Source organism: Plecotus auritus (assembly GCF_963455305.1).
Source record: "Plecotus auritus genome assembly, chromosome: 6".
Classification (NCBI taxonomy): Eukaryota; Metazoa; Chordata; class Mammalia; order Chiroptera; family Vespertilionidae; genus Plecotus; species Plecotus auritus.
In genome coordinates, this window is record NC_137773.1 from 83,053,341 (window position 1) to 83,076,032 (window position 22,692).

At 57.2% G+C, this 22,692-nt stretch overlaps 1 protein-coding gene across 1 annotated transcript; it reads left to right on the forward strand.

Annotated features, from left to right (window-relative positions):
• Window positions 1-945: 945 nt before the first annotated feature.
• Window positions 946-21,839, forward strand: ONECUT3 (one cut homeobox 3; the record flags this gene model as incomplete). The annotated part of the gene is made up of 2 exons (XM_080674960.1): window positions 946-2,119; window positions 18,846-21,839. The coding sequence occupies 2 exons, from the start codon at window positions 946-948 to the stop codon at window positions 19,133-19,135; spliced, it is 1,464 nt and encodes a 487-aa protein (XP_080531086.1). The 3' UTR covers window positions 19,136-21,839.
• Window positions 21,840-22,692: the final 853 nt, after the last annotated feature.

Below are 22,692 nucleotides of genomic sequence, written 5' to 3' on the forward strand. Positions count from 1 at the left end.
GGGAAGGGGGTGGTAGAAGCAGGGTGGGTGGGGGAAGCAGAAAGGAGATGCATCCTTTACTGGCCTGTGTGGAGGACAGGGGCTCTTTGCGGGTGAACCCCAAGCCACTTCCACCCTGAGGAAGAAAGTAGAAGAACCTGGAATTGGGAGGGGCCTTTGGCACCCATGAAGCCAGGTTCTCCATTGTACAGCTGAGGAAACTGAGGACCAGGTGCCCACAATCAGGAGCAGCTCCATACATTCCAGCAAACAGGCCCTGAACCGACCTGAGGACCCTCCTCTCCCCACCACTGCTCCCCAGAGAGAGTGTGTGAGAGGGCCGGGGCTCCCTGCGGGTATGGATAGAGGGAGCTGAACTTGCGGGGGATTCACCTCCTGGGATCGGTGTGTGCGCTGTGGGGGAATAGGGGATCGTAGGTCCCTAGTCAGCCACAACCCCACCACACTCCCTTGAGATGGACTCAGGCGTCCTTGGCAGGAAAGTATTCTTCCTGACCCTCTGGCCGCTCTGGGGAGGGACATGGAATCAGAGACCCAGAGAGGAGGCCCCAGCCCCAACTCTCTAGAGTCTGTCCCCAGGCCCCCTCCCGTAGTCCCTCGGTAAGCCCGGCCCCCAGGAGGCCGCGCAGAGGCAGGGAACCCTAGAAGGCCCACTCTGGCCTGCCTGACGCTCGAGGGGACCCGGGAGGGCGGAGAGCAAGGTGGCGGGAGGCGGCGGCGAGGGGAGTGGGTGGGCGGGGGCGCTGACGTCAGACCCGGGCCCGGCCGTCGGCCGCCGATCCCCCGCCACATCCTGGTGGCCGCGCTCGCAGCCAGGCCAGGCCCTGCGCAGCGCAGCTAGGCAGCCTCGCGCGCAGCCACCGGGGAGCAGGCGGGGGCCATGCAGCGGTCTTGAGCGCGCCGGGCCGGCGCTGAAGAGAGCGCGCGGCGGGCGGGCGGCCCAGCATGGAGCTAAGCCTGGAGAGCCTCGGGGGCCTGCACGGCGTGGCCCACGCGCAGGCGGGCGAGCTGCTGAGCCCGGGCCACGCGCGTTCGGCGGCAACGCAGCACCGCGGTTTGGTGGCACCCGGGCGCCCGGGTCTGGTAGCGGGCATGGCGAGCCTGCTGGACGGCGGCGGCGGCGGTGGTGCCGGGGGCGCGGGCGGCGCGGGTAGCGCGAGCGGCGGCGCCGACTTCCGCGGGGAGCTGGCGGGCCCGCTGCACCCGGCCATGGGCATGGCCTGCGAGGCTCCCGGCCTGGGCGGCACCTACACGACGCTCACGCCCCTGCAGCACCTGCCGCCGCTCGCGGCTGTGGCTGACAAGTTCCACCAGCACGCGGCGGCCGCAGCTGTAGCTGGGGCTCACGGCGGCCACCCCCACGCGCATCCGCACCCGGCGGCCGCGCCGCCCCCGCCACCCCCGCCTCAGCGCTTGGCTGCCAGCGTGAGCGGCAGCTTCACCCTCATGCGCGACGAGCGCGCTGCGCTCGCCTCCGTGGGCCACCTCTACGGGCCCTACGGCAAAGAGCTGCCCGCCATGGGGTCGCCGCTGTCGCCTCTGCCCAACCCGCTGCCACCCGCTCTGCACGGGGCCCCGCAGCCCCAGCCGCCGCCGCCGCCCCCGCCGCTGGCCGCTTACGGCGCTCCGAGCCACCTGGCCGGGGACAAGCTGCTGCCGCCCGCCGCCTTCGAACCGCACGCTGCGCTGCTGGGGCGCGCCGAGGACGCGCTGGCCCGCGGGCTGCCGGGAGGCGGCGGCGGCGGCAGCGCGGGCGGCGGGGGCTCCGCTGGGCTGCTGGCGCCACTGGGCGGGCTGGCGGCGGCCGGGGCGCACGGTCCCCACCCGGGCGGCGGCGGCCCAGGCGGCGGCGGCGGCGGCCCTGGGGCTGGCGCGGCGGCCGAGGAGATCAACACCAAGGAGGTGGCGCAGCGCATCACGGCGGAGCTGAAACGCTACAGCATCCCACAAGCCATCTTCGCGCAGCGCATCCTGTGCCGCTCACAGGGCACGCTCTCTGACCTGCTGCGCAACCCTAAGCCGTGGAGCAAGCTCAAGTCGGGCCGGGAGACCTTCCGCAGGATGTGGAAGTGGCTGCAGGAGCCCGAGTTCCAGCGTATGTCGGCGCTGCGCCTCGCAGGTAGGAGCACGGCGCACACCGCCCGACCCCGGGACGCGCTGGCTCGGGACTCCCCAGAACCAAGCAGCCCCAGCCGCCTCCCCAAGTCCCGGCCGTACACCCCTCAGGCCAGCTCGGGGAGGTTAGAGCGTGATCTGCGCCCCTGCCCGTCTGTACCGTCGCCAAAAGGGAGAAAAGGGTTGTGCCGCCTCCCCCCGCCCCTCCCATAGCCATCCGCCCAGCCCGTCCGGGAAGCGAGGATCCCTGAAGCATCCTGCAGGGTCGATTATTGTGTGTATGTGGGGATAAGGGTGCTGTGCCCCAGACACGCCGTCGCTGTCAGTTCGGGGTGCCACTCTCCTCTTCCCGAACAGGCCCTGCTGTGCCTGCTCTGCCCGGGGCAGAGAGCTCGGGCTGCACACTGGGTGAGGGCGCGCTGGCGGCCAGGGCCAGGCTGGTGCTCAGCCCCTGGCCCCAGCGCGTGCATCTTTGTGGTTCAGCCTCTGCGATCGATAGCCCCCTCCCCATCTCCAGCCTCTGGCAAAGGTCACAGGAGAACCGGCGGGGGAGGGGAGGCCCGGGAACCCTCGTCCTGCGGTCCAGAGGCCTTCACACCCCTGCCTGTCGCCCGCTGGAGCGTTTGCTCTTGGCCTGGATGCACACTCCCCTGCCCGCCTTGCTTTTTTGTTTTTGTTTTTATGTTTCTCTCATTTCTACCTTCTCTCTGTCGGCACGACCTGATATCTATTTATTTTTTGCTTGCTCGCCGTTTTTCTCCTGTCCCTCCTCATTCTTTCTCCTCTCTGTCACTCCTTCTGTCTCTCAGCCTCTGTGTCTGTCTCACTCAGCCCCCAACCCCTCTGGGGACCCCACTCCTGCCCCCAGAGAGGTGGCCTGACCAAGCCTCCTTCTTGTGGGTGCATGTGGGGGTGCAGGAAAGCAGCCCCACTGTCATTTCCAGGGGCCTGGCCTGTGAGGGGTGGTCTTTCCCTGGCCACACTGGGGAGGGGGCTGCAGATGCTCCAGCCACCGGGACAATAGCTGCAGCGGTGCTGGATCGATGCCTTCTCTAAGCACAGGGCCGGCCGAGTGGGGCTGGATGGCGTGGGCTAGGGCTTACGTTAGGCACCCCTCAAGCAAGGATGCAGGGGGGCCTTGGCTGTGCCCCTCCCAGACAGGGGGGCTAGGAAGAGGGGGCCTATGTTCCTTCCTCTCCTCCCCCCAGGCATACTGGACAACTGGGGAGTCTGCACCCATACAGGAGCCTTAGTTTCCCCCTCTGCAGGGTGAGGTGACTAGCTGAGCCGCCTATGGGCTTCCTAGATCCTCCACCTTGGGGAGTGGGGAAATAAACTCTCCTTATGTGGCAGATGACCGAGTGTGTGGAGAGGTTATTGTGACATGTTAGAAATGGTCTCAGGAACCTGCACAATTTTGTGTAAGGGCAGCACTGGCTCTGCCTTGCTCCCCATGACACATGCAATGACAGGGGGGTATTTGAAGGGGACACTCTGTCATGTCAACACAGCCACAGCCTGCTGTGAACAGAGTAGGTGACATCAGGCAGCAGAGAGCACCCCCCCCCCATGCTCTGGCCAAAGGTATCCCCCAAATACATTAGATACTAAGGGGCACTTGTTAAATGGGCAACACGTGGCGTGGCACCTGACATATTGCCACCTTCCACCTCCTCCCAGAGCCTATATTTTGGGGACATTGTGTTCAACATGGGTGCATCCCAAAGAACACACGCCGCTTTCCATTTTTCTCACTGTCACGTTATGTAACTACCATGGCCCGTTAGCGGTATCTCAATCTCATATTTTGGGCCCAAACGATAGCCCAGGGCCTCAGAAGGACAAAGCGCAGGTGGGAAAGCCCTGTGGAGGGTGCCGCTGCTGGGGGAGGGAGGGAGTCGTGGCCGGTGTCCTGACTCAAATGCCTGGGCTACCCTTCCCGCCGCCTGTAAATTACAGATGCGGCAAGCGAGGCCGCGGGCTGGCCTCCCTGACAAGGCAGCTCCCGCCGCTGCCTCACCCTCTGAGCCTGGGTTTCTGCTTTGGGGAAATAAGAGTCAGAATAGGGGCCCTGAGGGAAGCGGAAAGGGTGAGTGCAGGGCCTGGCCGCGCTGGGGTGGTGGGGATAATGAACCGGTCAGCCGGGAGTGTCCCGCACTCCGCCCGCCTCGGCCCACGCGGTGACCCCACCGACCCTCCTGGCCCGCACGCGGGGGCCCTAGGGGCCTGCCGCACCTCTCGCGCACTTGGGGCCGCGTCTGCACGGCGACGCTGGCTGGGATGTGAGAGGTGGCGGAGGGCTTGGGGTAATTAGCACCGGCCGGCATAGAGGCCTTTAGTTCCGGTCGCTGGGCAAATGAAAAGCAGTTAAGTGGCGGCAAATATCGGTAGTTAGAGAGAGGAGACAGGGCGCACGCCCCTCCTAAAGGTGCAACCCTGCAGGGGGCAGCCCTGAACACCTCCAGGTGCTCCCACCCGCTCCTCCTCTGCACATTTCAGACCCTAGCAGGGGGAACTCAACGCCCTTCCTCTTCCCCGTCCCGGGCCAAGCGAAAGCTGCTCGCCTTCCCCGCGGCCTCCTGGCCCCGGAGAATCAAGAGCTTTGCGCCCATCCTGGCCCGCGCGCCTACCCGGCTCAGGGCTGTCGCGTCCGGGTGTCCGATTCCGATACTGCGGCCGGGAGAGAAGGAGACCAAACACATGCAGAGACACGGAGAGGGAAAGAGACGGAGAGAGGCAGGAGAAGCGGAGTGACAAAAACAAAGAAAGAACATGAAGAGGCAGAACTGGAGAGACCAAAAGAGAAAGACCAAGGGGGCGGGGGAGACCCAAAAAGGGAGATGAGAGTATGAGGGTCCAGGTTGTAGCTCCTCTGTGTGGGGTCCACAGGGGCTCTGCCTCCACCCCGTTCTCTCTCTCTCCGGGATCAGGAGCCGAGGGGGAAGGGTGCTTTCTTTGTTTCTGCAAGGCACCCGAGAAATCTGACCAGGTAGACCTCAGGGTCCCCCCACCCCGCTACTCCACCCCCTGCCTTTTCTGCGTGCCTCAGTTTACCCATCTGTAAAGTCTGTGCATTAGGGGAGCCAGGTTCTGGGTCTGACATTCTTAGATTCTAGGACCCCCTAGTCTCGGCAAGGCCAGTCCTACCATGGGGGCCTCACCCCACCCCATCCCAGGGTCCTACGATTTCCGGCAGCTTCTAAGCTGCCTCCTCTTCGAAGCCCTCCCTGCTCGGTCTCAAACAGTAATTATGGGAGAGGGGCTGGGGGAGGGGCAGCAGGCTCCTGGGCAGGGGCGGGGCGGTCGATGAATTCGAATTACCGTCTCTAATTCATCACCGTTGCCGGGTCGATAGCTTCGGCGGGCTTCAAATATTGTTTAAATTGCAACTCCGGAGAAAAAAATATTTTTTGTAACTAATCAGAAAAAATATGTGTAAAATAAAATATCAGATGGAGGCAATTGAAAGAAGGGCCCTCTCCGTCCCCTAGGCCCACAGATGAATCCAGAGCCCAGAGTCGCTGAGGGATGATAGAGGCCAGTGTGGGAGGGGGCCATTTCTGGAACCAAGTTGCTGATGGGGGCCTGTGCAGTGATGGTGGACATCAGGGTTGGCGGTGGGTGGGCAGAGCAGTGGTCAGGGTGTGGAGGTCTGGAGGGGGTGGTAAAAATCTAACTTGAACTGCAAGGGGGCCTCCACACCTCTCAGAGCCTGTTCCTGCCCCACCCCCACCCCCTGGAAAAGTCATCTCAGCAGAGAGCTTAGATTAGAGACCGGGGACTCACCTGGGCTGCAACACTGACTGATCCTGAGCAGGGTCTGAGCCTCAGTTTCCTCATCTGAGAAATGGGCAGAATCAGATACCAGCTAGCTAGCAGGTGCTTGCTGAGGTTAATCTAGCCCAGTGGTCGGCAAACTCATTAGTCAACAGAGCCAAATATCAACAGTACAACGACTGAAATTTCTTCTGAGAGGCAAATTTTTTAAACCTTAACTTCTTCTAACACCACTTCTTCAAAATAGACTCGCCCAGGCCGTGGTATTTTGTGGAAGAGCCACACCCAAGGGGCCAAAGAGCCGCATGTGGCTCGTGAGCCGCAGTTTGCCGACCACTGATCTAGTCAAACCTTCTCCCATGGAGATCCTCAGACCCTGCATTCTGAGGCCATGTTGCTTAGTCACCCCCTCACACCCACTTCTCATCTTGGGGGCCGTCCTGGTTTCCTTCAGCAGCCTGGGCTCTGTTGGATCCATGGAGACTAGCCAGAGGCTGCTGGAAAGGGCCTGGAGTCCGGAGGGGACACTATAGGCCCTCACGGGATGCACAGAGTAGGAGGAATCTGGGTCTGGGGCTGTGTGTGCCAGAGCCATATGGGTTCCCCCAAAACCAGCCCCCTACTTCCAGACCACAGAGCTGGGTTGGGCCAGCTCCAGAACCCTGCCCAGGGTTCGCTCCCTCATACAGAGTGGGAGGGAAGAAGAGGAGCTTACTGGGGTGCTGAAGCCCTCCCCAGTCTCTCAGTACGCCCACCAAGAATGAGAGATGGAATCATCCAGGATGACCTTTTAAGCCAAATAGGGTTATTGTGCCCACTGAGCAGCCAGGGCCGAGAGGAAGGAAGAGATTTGCCAAAGCCACAGACCCAGTGAGAAGTGGCACCAGTTCTGGCATAGGGGTAAGCAGACCCAGCTCCCAGCAGTAAAGGGGGGCCAGGGGTTGCAGCCCCCAAATCTGGTGGAGCTGCAAGCCCAGCTTGAGCTGCTCAGGCTCCCACCCCCTGCAGAGATGGGAACATTACAGGCAGGTAGCCCAGTGGAGACAAAGGCTGGGGGTGATGCTCAGTGAATTGAGGTGCGGACAGTAGCAAGGCTCTTAAAATCACAACTCGGGTGACCCTTGGTCAAGTGGACAGTGGGAGCTGGGGAGGCCTGTGCTCCTCACAGCTCTCCTGAGGATGGCAGAATTGTAGGCCCACCTGAGCCCATCCCCCAGGGACCAACCAGAGACCCTCAGGCAGTGTGTGTGGGGACCAGGTTCTATTCCTCCCCTGCCCCCTTCCAACTCCAAGACACTGGGATTCCCCCCCCCCCCCAGGCTTTTCCTGGTGAACCTCCCCCTCCTCCAGGCCACTCCCTCCTGGATGTCTGACCCTCAGGGTGGTCCTGGGCCCAGAGTTGAAAGTCCAGCACTCTCCGAGCCCAGAACCAGCGATAGTCCCTTCCTACCTGAGAGAGAAATGGATGGTCACCCCCACTTCACAGATAAGCACACAGATGAGTCTGGGGGAGTCCTTTGTAGGGTAAGGGGCTGGAGCTGGACTGTGGCTTCTTTATTCTGAAGGAATAAAGTGCTAGAACCAACCAAGGCCCCATCATTCTCCTCCTTAATCTTACCCACTCCTGTGCTTCCTCCCTATCAACCACCACCACTCTAGTCTGAGTGACCCACCTCCTGTCACTGCTGCCTCCCAGCTGGTCTCCAGGCTCCACCCTCACCCCTGGTGTCCTCTCCGCCTCCGCCTCCGCTGGGCTGGCCGCAGACCTGCAGGGGACCTTTGATGATCACGTTGAAGCTCTTTCCTCCTCTGCTTGGCGGCCTGGCAGTGGCTCCCATAGCCCCTAGGATTTGAAGCAAGCTCCTGCCACAGCCTTCAAAACCCAAATTTCCTACCCGGGGAGTGTGGAAGGGCAGTGCCAGCGGGTGGAACCTGGAATGTAGGCTGGGAGGGGGAAGCTCAGAGCAGCTGTAAGGATTGAGGCTGGGCCCCTGCAGCTGGTGTCTTTGTATGTAGCCATGAACCTGAGGAGCTCAGGCTGTTTGAATCAAGTTTTTAATTAAATATGGCCCTTGATCAATAAGGAAGGCAGTGCTGGTGGGGGAGAAGAGAGACTGGCCTGGGAGACCCACGTGACCTCCTCCAGTCCCAGAACACCTGCAGCCTCAGTTTCCCTTCTTCCTAGTAGTTATCGATGTGGGTGTGGCTAGGAAACGGGATCCTCCCGCCGCTGAACTCTTGCCCTGTGAACAGATAGGGGGGGGGGCGGTGAGGGCACCTCTCAGACCTACGGAGTCACGCGCAGAAGGCCACAGACTCACAGCAGATAGAAGTAAGGACAAAGAGAAGGGCCTGGCGCGGCTGGCCAAGGAGCGAGGTGCAGGGACGCAAATGGACACGCCCACATTCACACTAGGACTCTCGTGTCCAGACTCCGCCTCAGGACCCCCACCCACTCTCGGGCCAGGTCTGGCATATTCGAGGCCGCTTGGGTCTGGAGGCGCCAAAAAGAACTCCCCCAAGACCCGCTGGTAACTGGGAGTCATCCATGGGCCCCAGGGGTGGGCCCACAGGACCACTTCTTCCTTGTGTCTGGGCAGGTGCTGTCTGACCCTACTTCCTAGCGCTGAGGGCTGGGGAGCGAGTCGCATCAGCCCACAGAGACGAAAGTGGGTGGATAGGGGACCTGGTTCCGGATCCTCCATGCCACAGCAAGGCCCGGGAGTCTCCAAGCGCCCTTGCCCACCCGCAGGCGTTGGGGCGGATGTCTGTGCCTGTGTCCCTCACGAGGAGAATGCTACCCCGAATTGCCTGGGAAGCCAGCCGTGGAGTCCCGCCAGGGAGGGTCCTCCCCAAACCCACCTAAACCCGAAAGAATCCAGCGTGCACCCACCCTCCGCAGTCTGGCAGGACCTTGGGTGCACGCAGCCCGGCTAAGGAGACCTCGGTCCCTTGCCCTGCACATCCGAGGCCTCGGACCTCAGGGTTATCGGTGCACGCTCCACGGGAGAACGCAATCCTCAGCGGGCGCCCGAATCCCGTGGGGGCGGGGGGAACTTGGGCTCGCCTCCTTCCCGGCTGAACTCCCCAGGGCAGCGGTGGTCCTGGTGCGCTGGGCTCTGCACTCCCAGCGTCATCGTCGTGGGTGAGCCGCGCAGGCTTCCATGCGAGGGCTGCGGAGGCGGCAGGGATTCAGGTAGCGCTCAGGGAACGAGGGCGGGGCGGCGACGGCCTTAGACACCTCGCTTCCCATCCCCCCATCTCGTGCGTACCTCATTCCCCCAAATGAAGACTGGACTCCCCAGCCCAGAGGGAGCAGGAAGTGGATAAAGAAAAAGGCTCCCCCCGCTACCCCCCCCCCCCCGCAGTAAAAGCAACGACAAAGCCTCTGCGCTCTCACGCCACCTTTCTTCTGTCCCCCCTTCTTTAAGAATGCTGTAGTACTTTCTAAAGTTTACACATTCTCCAGGCTCCAGATTTTTTCTTCTTCTACAGAGGTTACACTGAATCCTCTCCTTCTCCTTTTCTTGAAGAAATACCCGTACACACACACACACACACACACACACACACACACACACACAGGAGAGAGTCCACTCTGTTCCCTTCCAGACACCAGAACATCCCACATCAGGAAAGAGAGCACCTCCAGGTCATTCTTGCCCGCTGCCTGGTATCTTCTCTTTGTCCATTTCCTTCTTTCTTCAGCCACATTCCTGCCCAGTGATTCTTCATCACCTGGGGCTGTGGTGAATACCCCTGAGGTGGGCCATTTTGCATGTGCGTTGATCTGTGCCTTTGTTTCTCAGTTATTGAAATGCTGGGCTCCCCTCACCCCTGGTTTCTGTGTTGGCCTCTCTGCTCTTTTTCTTATCACTGGGTTCTTTCCTGTCATCTTTTTCAAATTCATTTCCAACTGTTGGCTGCTGTGACTTCTCAACATTTAAAAAATAAATAAAAGCTGTGTGTGTGTGGGGGGGTTGCCCCTTTGTGACTGTGCCTGGATGGGGGGAGGAGTCTCCAAGCAACGCCCCCCCCCCCCCACACACACACCTGGTGGTGCAACCTCCAGATGAAGGCCCAGGAGAGGTGGCTCAGAGTCCAGTGGAAACACTTATTTTCCTGATAAGTCATTGAAAGGCTCAGAACTAATTTGAAAATGTGGCCATTAAAATCTCATCTGGGGGAGAGGAGGGAGGGAGAGAGAGAAGGAAGGAGGAAGGGTGGAAGGGAGGGCCTCTCAGAAGGCTGGCAGAGGTACCTGCTGAGGCTGGGCAGGGAGGTGTAGGCCAAGCTAGCAGGGGAGGGGAGGAGAGGTAGAGTGGAGAGGCAGCAGGAACAGAGTGGGGACAGATGAGGGGCTGCCAAGGCCTCCAGAGGTCCTCATCTGAGGGCAGGGGCCTGGCTCAGCACTGACTTGCCCCCACCCCCACTCATGGGAACCCCTTTCCCTCAGGGGTGCAGGGTGTGGATAGGGAGGGTGGACACATGTTCTCCAGGCCCCCCTCAGAGTGAGCTCTGTGTCACCTTGGGCTAGTCACCCACCTTCTCTGGCCTGGGGAGGCCAGCAGAGGATGCTCAGGGCAGCTCAGCCCAGTGGGACAAGCCACAAGGTGAAGGCATCAATGTTCCCCACATCTGGGGCTGGACAGCTGGTGGCCAGGGGCGGGACTTGTCGCCAAGGAAACCGGTCATCATCCCAGCCGGAGACTGGGCTCCGTATTGAATTGTCTGCTCCGTGAAGCCAGAGCTGAGCACTGGAGGTGGCCAGAGGGGAGGGGACAGCCAGCTCCAGCTCTTGCTCCCACACCCCCACCCTTTATGCCCCATTTGACAGACACTGGGGCAGGAAGGCTGGGGGTGGGGTGGAGACAAGAATGCTCAGTTGCTGCTTTGGGTGCTGCACAGACAGCACCACACAGAGGGCAAGAACTATAACTCAGGTGCTCCATCATCAGTTTCAGGGACACCATCCTGTTGTCCTTCTCTGTCAAACCCAGCCGGGGCGGGGGGTGGGCAGCTCATCCTCCTAATGCCACTCTGGCTCATGTCTCTTCTCCTCCCCTTGACTTTACTGCCCCCCACCGCCCTCCGCACTGTCCCAGACACCCAATCTCTGTCTCCAGTTCCATCCTCCTTGCCCAGGTCTGTCCCCACGTGGTCTCTCAGAACTCAGGCCTGCTCACATCTTCCCCCCACAAATTCCCCACCCAGACTCCACTTCCATTTCCCCCACCTCCTGCTGCTCTGAGCGAGGCAGCAGCAGCCCTGTTCTGGAACGAAGATTGATAAATGTCTGAGGAAGGAAGAAAGAGGCTGCAGGGTCCCATTCATTCAGCACTTACTGCCCAGATCTCATGACCCCTGCACACTGAGACCGCTGTCACCCCACTTATAGACAAGGATATCAGGGTCATGGGTCACTGTGTTCACCTGATAAACCAGGAAACTGATGTCCATAGAATGTATCAAGGCCACTGTGCCCATGGAGCCCAGGCCTGCCATCCCTGCTGACCAGGAATGGCCAGGGGGTGAGAGGGCAGCTACCTGGAGCCAGGCAGACAGGAGCTGTGCTGGAGGAGGGGGTCTAGATGGACACAGCCTGCATCGCATGTCCTCAGACACAGAGGGCCTCCACCCACCTGATGTCACAATGTCACACCCGTTGTATCACATCATACCATTAGTTCTTCACATGCGTCCTCTTGTCTAACATTCACACGGTGTGTCCCAAGGCCAGCTACAATCCTATGTCACACTGAGCTCTGCAGCCCCTAGGTCTTTCCCACGAGCTCTGGGCCTCTTCCCTCCATCGTCCTTCCAGATCCCCACGCTGCTGCCCTTCTGTCCTGCCTAGATGACCCCTGTTACCATCACAGGTTGTCCCAGTTACTCAGAGGCTCACACACATGTGGATTGGTTGTGTGTGGACACACAACCTGTAGCAAAGTACACCACACACCCATGCCCACATACTGTCCTTCATCCAGCCAGGCCCCTGTGCAGCCCCACACTGTCACACTCAGAGGACCAGAAACAGACAGATGCTTGCACATTCAGTCCGCTCAAGGCCAGGGATAGAAAGGATGAGCAGGAGATGATGAAGAGGAACAAGACCCACTGACCAACCTAGGAGAGGGAGGCAGCAAGGGGGGAAGAGGGGACCGGCGGGGGAAGGGGAAGGAGAAGGGAGAAGTAATAGAAGAGGAGCAGGGAGAAGGAGGGGGAGGATGGAGAAGAAGACGGTGTCTTTCAGGAAATGATGGGGGTGAACAGGGTGGATCCCAGCTTTCTGAGGTGCAGACCCGATTCTGTTCAACCCACTGAGGAGTGAGTGAATCTGGGCTCCCCTTCTCCACCTGCCTGTGAGCAGGCCCAGCTGCTCCCTCCCTAGCTGGGGATAGGGTGCTCCCTGCTGAGGGTGCTCCCAGGAGTCCCACTGGCCCTCCAAGGCAGTGGCCAGCTGGGTCTCCCCTAGCAGGGTCCTGAGTCTGGGCTGAGTCCCCTTACTGTCACACTACCCAAACTGGGGTGTCACCAGGAGCATCAGTCATTGGACAAACACCCAGCCAGCAGCCTCCTGTGGACCGATTCATGCTGGGGGTCCCAGAGGAGGGAGCTGGAGCTCTGATGGGGGTGGGGAGGGGAAGGTTTTCCTGGGGGAAAGGCCACTGCTGCAGGGCTTTGAGGGATGTGTAGGAGTTCTCTGGCTGGGGCAGCCCGACCCCCTGCTCCTGACCTCAGTTTCTCCATCCCTCCTCTCTCCAGTAAGAGTCCAGAAGAGGTGCTGAGGCTTGAGGCCTGTCCTGAAAGGTGGAGAAACCTCATGTCCTCCTGGAAAGTGGGTCCCAGAGCCGAGATCCTCCCAGGGAATCTCAGATAGGAGCTTGGGGTCTCATCCCAGTCCCACCATGGTATTCGGGACTTTTCTAGCTAAATCCCTTTCCACAGCCCAGCAGGATAGAGGCCATGGTTAAGACCATTTTTCAGTTGAGGAAACTGACGCTCAGAGAGCTGACATGGTACAATAATCCACCCGATGGTGGGGCCTGGCTCTTTCTTGGGCCCCTTGGAGGAGTCCTGGTGGGTTGAGATGGTCTGCTGAGCCCAGCAACTTTCTAGAAAGGCTGGGAGCAGGAGGAGAGAGGAGCTGTGGGGGCAAGTCCCAGCGGGTCTGAAACGAAAGGGCTTTCATCTGGAACTTGAGTGTCCCAGGGTTCACCTCCTTTGCCCCGGCCTGGACGTGGGCCTACAGCCCTGGCCCCGCCCCTCCTACGTGAGCTGGTGCAGGACGGCTGCCCTCTGCCGGTAGCGTCGGGAACCTCGGGGCAGGTGCTGCAGAAAGGCCCCAGTTAGCGCCCTTCCTGGGGCTGGTTTGAGAATGGGGTTTCCCTCTCTTCTGGGTCTCCTTTAATATCCTCCCAAAGCCTCTGCCCAGGAGCCTGCCCAGACCCTCCTCATGTCCGGCCTCTAAAAAGCCTTGGAGCAGAGCGGGAGGCAGGTTGAGGTGGAGCACCGATGTCCTGAGATCCTAGGGTCTCAGATTCAGCGGTTCTTAGCATCAGGCTCTTAGTCCCTGGGGTCACGGAGGGCGGACGGGAGAGAAAGTTGGGACCCAAACCCTCACTAAAGGGGCCTCCGAATAGCGTGGGTGGATCGTTGTAAGTGCTGTGGACAAAAAGATAAAACTGTGGGCGGGGGGGAAGTTGCAGTATTAAATTGAGGGTCAGGGTAGGCCTCACAGAAGAGATGTTTGAGCAAAGACTAGAAGGAAGTGAGAAAGCCCTAAAGAAATGTGGGGGAGAGAGATTCAGGCAGGGGTGATGCCAGTGCAAAGGCTCTGAGGTGGGACCATGCCAGGGATGAGACCAATGTGACAGTGGAGTGAGGGGCAGCAGTAAGAGATGAGGTGACTGAGTGGGGCGGGGGGAGGGAAGCTCACTGAAGTGGGGAGAGCTTGGAGCAGCTGATGTTCACTGAAAAACGTTTGAAGGAGGCAGTGCCCCAATTTTGCAAATGAGGAGACTGAGGCCCTGCAAGGGACTGACTTGCCCAGGGTCCCAGAGTGGGTGTCAGATGCCCCAACTCTCCCAACAAACCCACAAGCCAGCCCTGCTGGTTCCTCCACCAGTTGTCATGGCAACCACAGTTAGTGGTGAAGGTCTGTGTCTGGGGCCACTCCCTGTCCCCCCACCCCAGGCTGAGTCCCTTTGTGCTGGGCACATTCCAGGTGAACCCTATGGTGGTGTTTGGTGATGTAGATGAAGATAATGGAGAAGATGGTGGTGGAGGTGCTGGTGCAGGTGATAGTGATGGAGGTGAAGAAAACACAGTAGGTGGATGGTGGTAATAAAAAGGTGAGAGTGATGTAGGGGAGGTGATAGCAGTTCAGGTGATGAAAATGGAGGTAATGCTATTGATAGAGGTGATGGTGGTAATGGTGGAGGTGATGGAGGTGCAGGAGCTGATGGAGTAGAAGGGATACTGATGGTGAAGGAAGTGATGGAGGTGGGAGAGGGATGAAGTACTGATACTGATGGTGAAGGTGATGGTGGAGAAGTGATGGCAGTGATGGTAGGAGGCATGATGAGGTAGAAGTGACATTCAAAGTGGAGGAGGTTATGATGGAGGATGCAATGGAGATAGAAGGGATGCAGGTGGTGGAGGAGGTGATGGTGAAGGAGGTGATGGTGGAGAAGATGATGGATGGAGAAGGGATGCAGGTAGAGGAGGTGATGGTAGAGGATATGATGCAGGTGGCAGTTCCTAGTGGAGATCACTGGTGATTGGTGTCCCGGGTGAGTCCAAGACTTCTCATGTTGGATCTCTGTCCCCTGGACTGCTTCCTGGTCAGTCATTCTCTCCCAGCCTCAGTTTTTACTTCTGTAAAAGGGGTTCATACCCATGGCCTCTTCACTTCTTGGGGCTGCCCTGGGCAGCACAGGAACTGCAGTGGCCTTTAGGGCTGTTGGGAAGGATCCTGAGTGCCGGGAAGGATGCTGATGGAGGGGCGTTTGGGGCCACTGGCAGGGGCCTCCAGGCTGGTGAGGGGGCCTGTGGGGGATGGAAAGGATGACAAAGCTGCTCAGGGTAAACAGCTCCAACTGGAGCCTGGATCGATTGGGGCTGTGAGGAGCTGTAATTAGATTGAACGCTGGGAAGAAAGGGGGCGGGTGAACAGAGCCTCTTTTTGCTGTGATGGACAAAATGCGAAGTTTTTTCACAACTCTATTTCCACCAGGCCCTCCCCCAGCCTCTGCACCCATTGGGCACTTGATTGGACAAAGGGGAGATGGGTGGGAAAGGAGTGACCCACATCTTAACTCCCTTTCTGTCTGGGCTAGTCAACCCTGATTCCTGTTCTGTTCTACCCTGCCTGGCTTGCTGGGCAACCTTGGGCAAGTGGCTCACCTTCTCTGAATACTTAAGGAGAAAAATCACTGCCTTATGGAATTATTATAGGATTAAAAAATAAGATACATGTAAAGTTCCTGTGAGCTTTCTGAGGAGCATTTGTATCTCTGTAAATGTATGATGAATCTGTGAGTAAATTGCTAAGTGAATGAGTAAGTAAATGAATGGATTGAAGAGACAGGGATTTAAAGATCTGGGGCTGTTTTGACTCTTCCCCCTACCTGGCCTTGCTTTCCCTTTGAAAGAATGGGAGACCCCCTCCCATGACCCAAGTTCTAAGGAGATGGGAGGTCAAGCAGTTCCTTACACTTCCTTCCAAAAAATGAACATAAAAAAAAACAAAAAAAAACAGCCCTAGCCAGTTTGGCTCAATGGATAGAGCGTTGGCCTGCGGACTGAAGGGTCCTGGGTTCAGTTCCGGCCAAGGGCACATGCCCGGGTTGTGGGCTCCATCCCTAGTACTGGGCATGCAGGAGGCAGCCAATCAATGATTCTCTCTTATCATTGATGTTTCTATCTCTCTCTCCCTCTCCCTTCCTCTCTGAAATCAATAAAGAAATAGATATATATTTTTAAAAAGAACCTAAGTTCTTTCTCCTTTGTTTTGTATACAGAAGGCTATGTAGTACCCTATTCATCCCCTGGGTTTGTCTCACCATCTTCCCATATTCATATCACACCCTCTCCCTCTGTCAGCTTTTCAATATAGTTACAAATACATTATTTAGCCAAAATCAATATTCAGTATTAACATTATTATGATTTCAGTGAATATCATTGACAACTGGAATACTGGGTTTTGCATTTCCTTTCCTGTATAACTGTTTGTTTTTCCATAAGTTAATAATTATCAATCACAAATTCTTCCCACACTCTCCAACAAAATGCAAAAATAATTCAATAGGATTTTCCACACATATTGGGTCATCTCCCCTACACACTCCGGTGGCGCTCCTGCTCTGATCTGGGTATGGCTTCCCTCTTGCCCTTGGTGCAGTTTCCTGCTGTCTTCTAGGCCCTCCCCTCCTCATTTGGGGGACCTCTTTTCCCTATCTCCTAGTTTGAACCACATTCCTGAATGCCTTCCTTTTTTTTAAATTTAACTCCTTATTTTGATGGAACACATCCTGCAGTATCTTTCTCAGAAAGATGTTGAATGTCTGACTGTATCTTTATTCCCAACTTCATGCTTGATCTTTGGCAGGCCATACCATTTTATTTTTTATTTTTTAATACCATTTTAAATGAACATAATTGTCCCTCTGAATTTTAAAGGCATCACTCCACTGTCTCTTAGTTTTTTAGAAGTCCAAAGCCACTCTGAGTCTTAGTCCTTTCTATGATATCTGCCTTTCCTCTCTCAGGGCTTTTACAATCTTCTCTTTTCTCTGGGTCACTGAAGTTTCACAGGGATGGGCCTTAGGACTGTCTCCTTTCATTCCTTGAGCTGAGCACTTCATGGGCTCTTTTAAACTGGACTCTCATGTCCCTCAAACCTGCATTCTCTTTTTCATTATTTATGTTCCAATTTCCTCTATTTTTGGATTGCCTCTTGACCAAATGACAAACCTGCTCAATTCATCTTCTAACTTTACTATCTTTCCCTTATTTTCCATCTCTGCACCTGCTTTGTTCTGTTTCCAGGGATATTTGCTTAAATGTATGTTCCAATCCTTACATTGATTCTATTCCAGCTATTATATTATATATTTATATTCTAACACATTGTCTGACCCTTCCATGATCCTTTTTATGGAACACCATCCTGTTCCCATTTCATGGATACAGTATTTTTCTCACACCACTCTGAGAATATTAATTACAGCTTTCCCTGTTCTGTCTACCAGTATTTCTTTTGAGATCATCATCCCCCTCACCTCCAACCATTCCCGCCCCCCCCCCCCCGTCTCAATTAGAAACTTTACTAAAATGTCCAGTAAGCTCCAGCCATCACTCTTATTTAATCATAAAGCCTGAAACAGCCAATAAGAAGTGTCATGAGTTCCAGGTCAGACAGAGGGAGACAAGGAGTGTAGTAGTGTGTCAGTTTACAGGAGAGAACCTGTTGTCCCTGAGAATTGAGCCACAGCACAAGGAACATTCGTCTCTTTTTATGGACGCGTGCGGACATTGATCTGGTTCAGACTGTTCTGGAACCAAAAAGAGTGAGCTCAGTGTGAGGTCCCAGCCGGACTGGCAGAGGAGATCTGCTGGGACAGCCTGCTCCACTGGCCACTGCTGGGGAAGTAGCTGGGGGTGTGGCGTTCATGTGGAGGCAGCATGGGGCAGACTCTCCACCGCCTGCAGTCCTGGACTGGTGTGTGGCAGAGAAATTAGGACTCTGAGAGCGTTTGTGCTGAAGCTATAAGCATCCCCAGCCCAGAGTGGAGGTAGCCCACTCAGGCTGACAGAGCCCATTTTTTCCACCCACTGGCCCCTACTGCATTTGAGGATGGAGTGCCCTCAGGAGCTGCGGGGGGAGGGGAGAGTAGGACCACAGGTGCCAGCTCTGCTCCACACCCCTGAGCTGCTGCTGTTTCACCTTTGCAAGCATCTGCCAGCCAGAGGCAGCCTCCTGCAGCCTCTCCCTGCTCTGCACAGGTGGCCCTAGGAGAGGGAGGGGTGGTCCTGCACCCACCCTACCCCCATCCTCCTCAGATCCTCCCAGCTCCCTGGGGCACTTGAGCAAGGCCAAGCCTGGGTCCCAGCCTGCCAATGGGAGGGGGGTGGGCAGAGCGGGGCAGGCAGGACAGAGTGGCAGCTCAGATATTGGAATCAGACTGTGGATGCCAATGTTAGCCTCATACCGGGTCCCTAAGGTGGTCAGGCCTCAGATGACAGCCCCGGGAAGGAGGCATGGACCTTCACAGTCCTTCTGAGAACTGGATTGCCCCATCCTCCCAGAGGGAGGTTACTGGGATTTGTGACTCACCCCAAGGACCTATTAATTAACTGCTTCTTTTGCCCACCTACAGTGAGCCCAATAATTCAATTTCCAAGTCATTTCCCCCAACATCCCCCAGGTGTGTGCTGCGGGGGGGGGGGGGGGGGGAGGGGAGGGAGAAAAGAGAGTGGGGGGGTAGCCACCACCACCAATTGTTGTACTCTCTGGGGCGGGGAGCCTTTGGCGGGGGTGGGGCAAGAGGTTTGGGGATATGAGCTGGGGACGGGACTAGCCCGCAGAAGAGGCCTTGGAGGGTGGTGACCCATGTCTGTAGAGGTGTGCTCACACTGTGTCCCCTTCTTTGTCTCCCCGCCACCCTATCTACCTGCCCCGTGTCCTTGACTCCTCACCCATGACTATCTGCCCCCCTTCTTCTGTTTCTGTATGTCTCTCCCACCTTCTTGCTGCCTCTTGGTCTCTCCCATGTCACCCTACTGACATTTGTGTGTCTCCCCATCTCTTTCGGTCCTGCCCCTGCCGTGTCTCCATCTCTCCGTGCTTCCCGCGGGGCGGTCTCTTTCCGGTGCTGCCTGTCTCCTCCCACCCGGCCGCGCGGTGGCGCTGTCTCCGCCCACCGGCGCCCCGTGGACCGCAGCCTGCAAGCGCAAGGAGCAGGAGCAGCAGAAGGAGCGCGCACTGCAGCCAAAGAAGCAGCGCCTTGTGTTCACCGACCTGCAGCGACGCACGCTGATCGCCATCTTTAAGGAGAACAAACGGCCGTCCAAGGAAATGCAGGTCACCATCTCGCAGCAGCTCGGCCTGGAGCTCAACACCGTCAGCAATTTCTTCATGAACGCGCGGCGCCGCTGCATGAACCGCTGGGCCGAGGAGCCCGGCGCAGCCCCCGGGGGTCCCGCCGGCGCCGCCACCTTTTCCAAGGCGTGAGGCGCCCCAGCTCCGCGCCCTCCCTGCGTCCATGGTCTGGGCGCTGCCCTCCCGCACCTCTCACCTCACCCAGACGGCCCGGAGACCCGCCCCTGGGGCCACCTGGAGGGGGTGCAGTCCGGGCCTCCCACACCCAGGGAGGGGACGCAGCACATCCCTCAGCCCAAGTGCACAAAAGGGCCCCCCTCCTCCCTCCGTCCCACCCCTCCAGGCCAAAGGAAGCCCTCCACCATCCTCATCCTGAGGGTGGGGGTGACAGAAAGGGGCTCCCCAGCTCCCTCTCAATTTAGGATGCACAGGGGCCTTGGGAAAACCAGGGCTCACCGCGTCCTCCCCGAAAGCGGGTCAAGAAGCACATACAGAAATATAAACCGGGTATTTAAAAAAAGAAAAGGAATTTCCAGAATAATCCCTTCTTAGCCCCAACCCAGACCCCCATACCGCCCCTTCTAAAGTCTCCATGTCCAGCGAGATCCCTACAGTGCCCCCACCCAAACCAAGACCAACCCCATCTGATCGCTGAACTGCCACCACAGCCAAGAACCCAGCTGCCCCTCCTAGCGGCAGCCAGGATTCCTTGTGCCAAGAATTGCTTGCCTTAATGTCTGGGAAGGGGGCCTGCAATGGCGACCGCCCAGCACCAATAGGCGAGCACCCTCTCCCACCCCATCCCAGACTGGAGGGATGGCACATTCAAACATGCCGGTCAACTCCAGACGCTTCCCCTCCCCCTGCACTTTTCTGTCAGTTCACTTTAGCTTTAGACATCTTGATGAATGACACACAGGGAGAGACAGACCACAGGAAACAGAAGAAGACATCCAGATTCCACAGAGAATTCCCCTGGACACCGAGAGAGCACCAGAGCTGGGGTCATGGTGTTCCTATCTACTTGGAACCCTTTGGAAATCACTCACCACCTTCCGGCACTTGGGTTGCTGCACTGGGCCTGTAGGGGCAACAGGGGTGGACCTGTGCTTGCCATGTCTCCACAGAGAAGAAGGTGGAATCTGTTTGCTCCATTTTTTGCCAAAAAAAAAAAAAAATTGACAAGGGGGTAGGAAGGGTCAGAAATGAAGATGAGCGCCACCCACCTCCCCTGCTCAGCTGGTCCAAGTGACCTCCAAGACTGGCCTGCAGCTGGATCCCAAGAGCCCACCTCCTCGGGGTTCATGATCGAGGCTAGAAGGAACCTTCCCCAAACCTGGTCCTCTGCTGCCTCCCAGAGAGGTCACTGCCCCCCTTGAGAATGCAAGAGACATTTCTAATGAAATGACCCTCCCCCTTCCCAGGTAAAGGCTACCTCACTCCAATGTTCATGTCTGTGATTGAAAAAATCACACTGATACCAAAGATTCCCCCGCCCCCCCTCCCAAGGACTTGTGCTGGTTGTTAGAATTCCCTTGAGTTCGCCTCTGACTCTGTGCTCAAGGGCCTGCCCTGAGCCCTGCCCTTTAGGTAACCCCCACCCCCAAAGAGAGTGAAAGAGAGGGAGAGAGGATAGTGAGGTCGATGAGTGCCTTTTTCTTGAACCAAAGATGTGTGTGAAATGTTCTCTTGTCCTTATCGACTCGCTATTGTCCGGGCCTTTTAAGCAACTGGATTAAGTGATGCTTCTAAAGCCTTTGGGTGTTGGGGCATTATCCTAAGAATGCCCATTCTGGCTCAGCACCAACTCCTTCCCCCAAACACAGGTGGGCACAGCCCCTTTTACCCACACCCACCTCCATACCCCCACCCCCACTAACACCTGGGCCCCACTGGCCAGAGCACCTGATGGCAGGGACACAGCTTCTTGGACACTCTGCTGGACAAGTCACTTGCTCTTCCCGACATTTGAGGCCCAAGGATAAGAGGCCAGGAGCCTCCTGATTTGTCCCCTGCTGGAAATTTAGAAATTGTCTTAGGATCCTTCTGGTTGTAGAACATTCTAGTTATGGTGAACTGTAGTCAGATCAGGTCAAGCCCCATTGACACAGGTCACAGAAGCATCCTCCCATTCCTGGTTCCCTTTCTAACGCCTTCATATCACACTTGTGCACACATGCACATACACACCAGCTCCTATACCCCCTTCCCCGGTTGGCCAGTCCCCCTCCAGCAGACCTGCACCTGGCCCTCTCCCTGAGCCCCCTCGGGTCCCACCCCTCCTGTCGCCAACACCCAGCTGGTCATCACAAACCAAAGACCATTCTCCATGCAGGGAACAACACCTCCAGCACAGCTCCTTCGAGCCTTTGACAATTTTCTCTGAAATACCTCAAAATATTTAATGTATAGTTTATGTGATTTTAAAAAATCCTTAGCTAGTTTTTGGAATACGTGACTTGAAGCTTTATACCGTAAAATTATAATTTTGCAGACGATGGTATGTCATTTCTTTGACGAGTTCCGTGGGAGACATAATGAATGTTGGGGCAGCGAAAGCTGGGTGGTCAGAAGAGAAAGACAGAGGGAGCGAGAGCGAGAGACTGAGCTCAAAGGACCGAAGGACCAGGCGTTTACAGATTTCTTATTTAAACGAGTCCTTTAGGAAAGAGGAAGAGCGAGAGGAAGAGAGAGAGAGGGATACTTTTGTGTTCTCTGGTGTGTTCTGCTTCTTGTTTTTGGAGTCATGTCTTATAAGAGTATTTATTATTCTATGTGGTCTGTGTTCAAATGTAATTTAAGAAAAAAAAAGGAAGAAAATGGAAAAAAAAGACAAACTGGAATTTGATTTGATGCATGACTAATGTACTCTTTCTGATAATGTACTAAGTGGATGGGGTGGGGGGTGGGGACGGGCGCGGGGCCAGAGCCCCTCGGTCCATGTGCATCCTTGTGTTTTGTGCCCGAGCCATGCTGTTTGGGCCCCTTTGCACTGCTCTCTGTTGATTTCCCCCTTTCCAGCTGGCGGGAGGTGGGGAGGAAAGAAGAAGGCAGACAGCAGGGCTTAAGCACCCAGACCAGGTTCCCACCTCCAGGCACCCACATGCCACCACCGTGCCTGCAGAGTCTCCTGTTCCAGGCTCTTGGGCGCAGGTGGCTGTCACTGCCATCTTGGACCCCGTTGGTTTCACATTAGCATGAGTTCCCAAGTGTCTTGTTCAGAGGAGAGAGACAATCAATTCGAGTCTTGTCGCCCAGGGCGGTGTGAGGCTGGGGTGTACCCCAACTTCCCGAGATCCTAAGAACCCTCCTGAGACACCCCCAGGGACCCAGGACAGGCACCTTGCCAGGCTCCACCCAGACACCCCCAGCCTCCTCAGCTCTGGGCTGGGCCTGAGTACACCCTTCTGTCTGGCCTGGGAGGTCGGGGGTTGCATTTCCTCCTTCCAGCCTGCATTGGGACCCTACACAACCCTACATAAAAGAGGACTCCATGCCTCTAACTCCACTTCTGGCACGAGGCCCCACACTTCCACCAGGATAGCCCACCTTCTAAGACAGGTCCCAGGAAGGGGGTCCCTCATACCCTGAAGGACAAAAAGCCAGTTTGGAGGATCAGCCCCCCGAAAAATGGGGGTGGGAGTGCACATGCCCCAGGGCACTGCCACCCAGCCCCTGCGTCAGCTGGA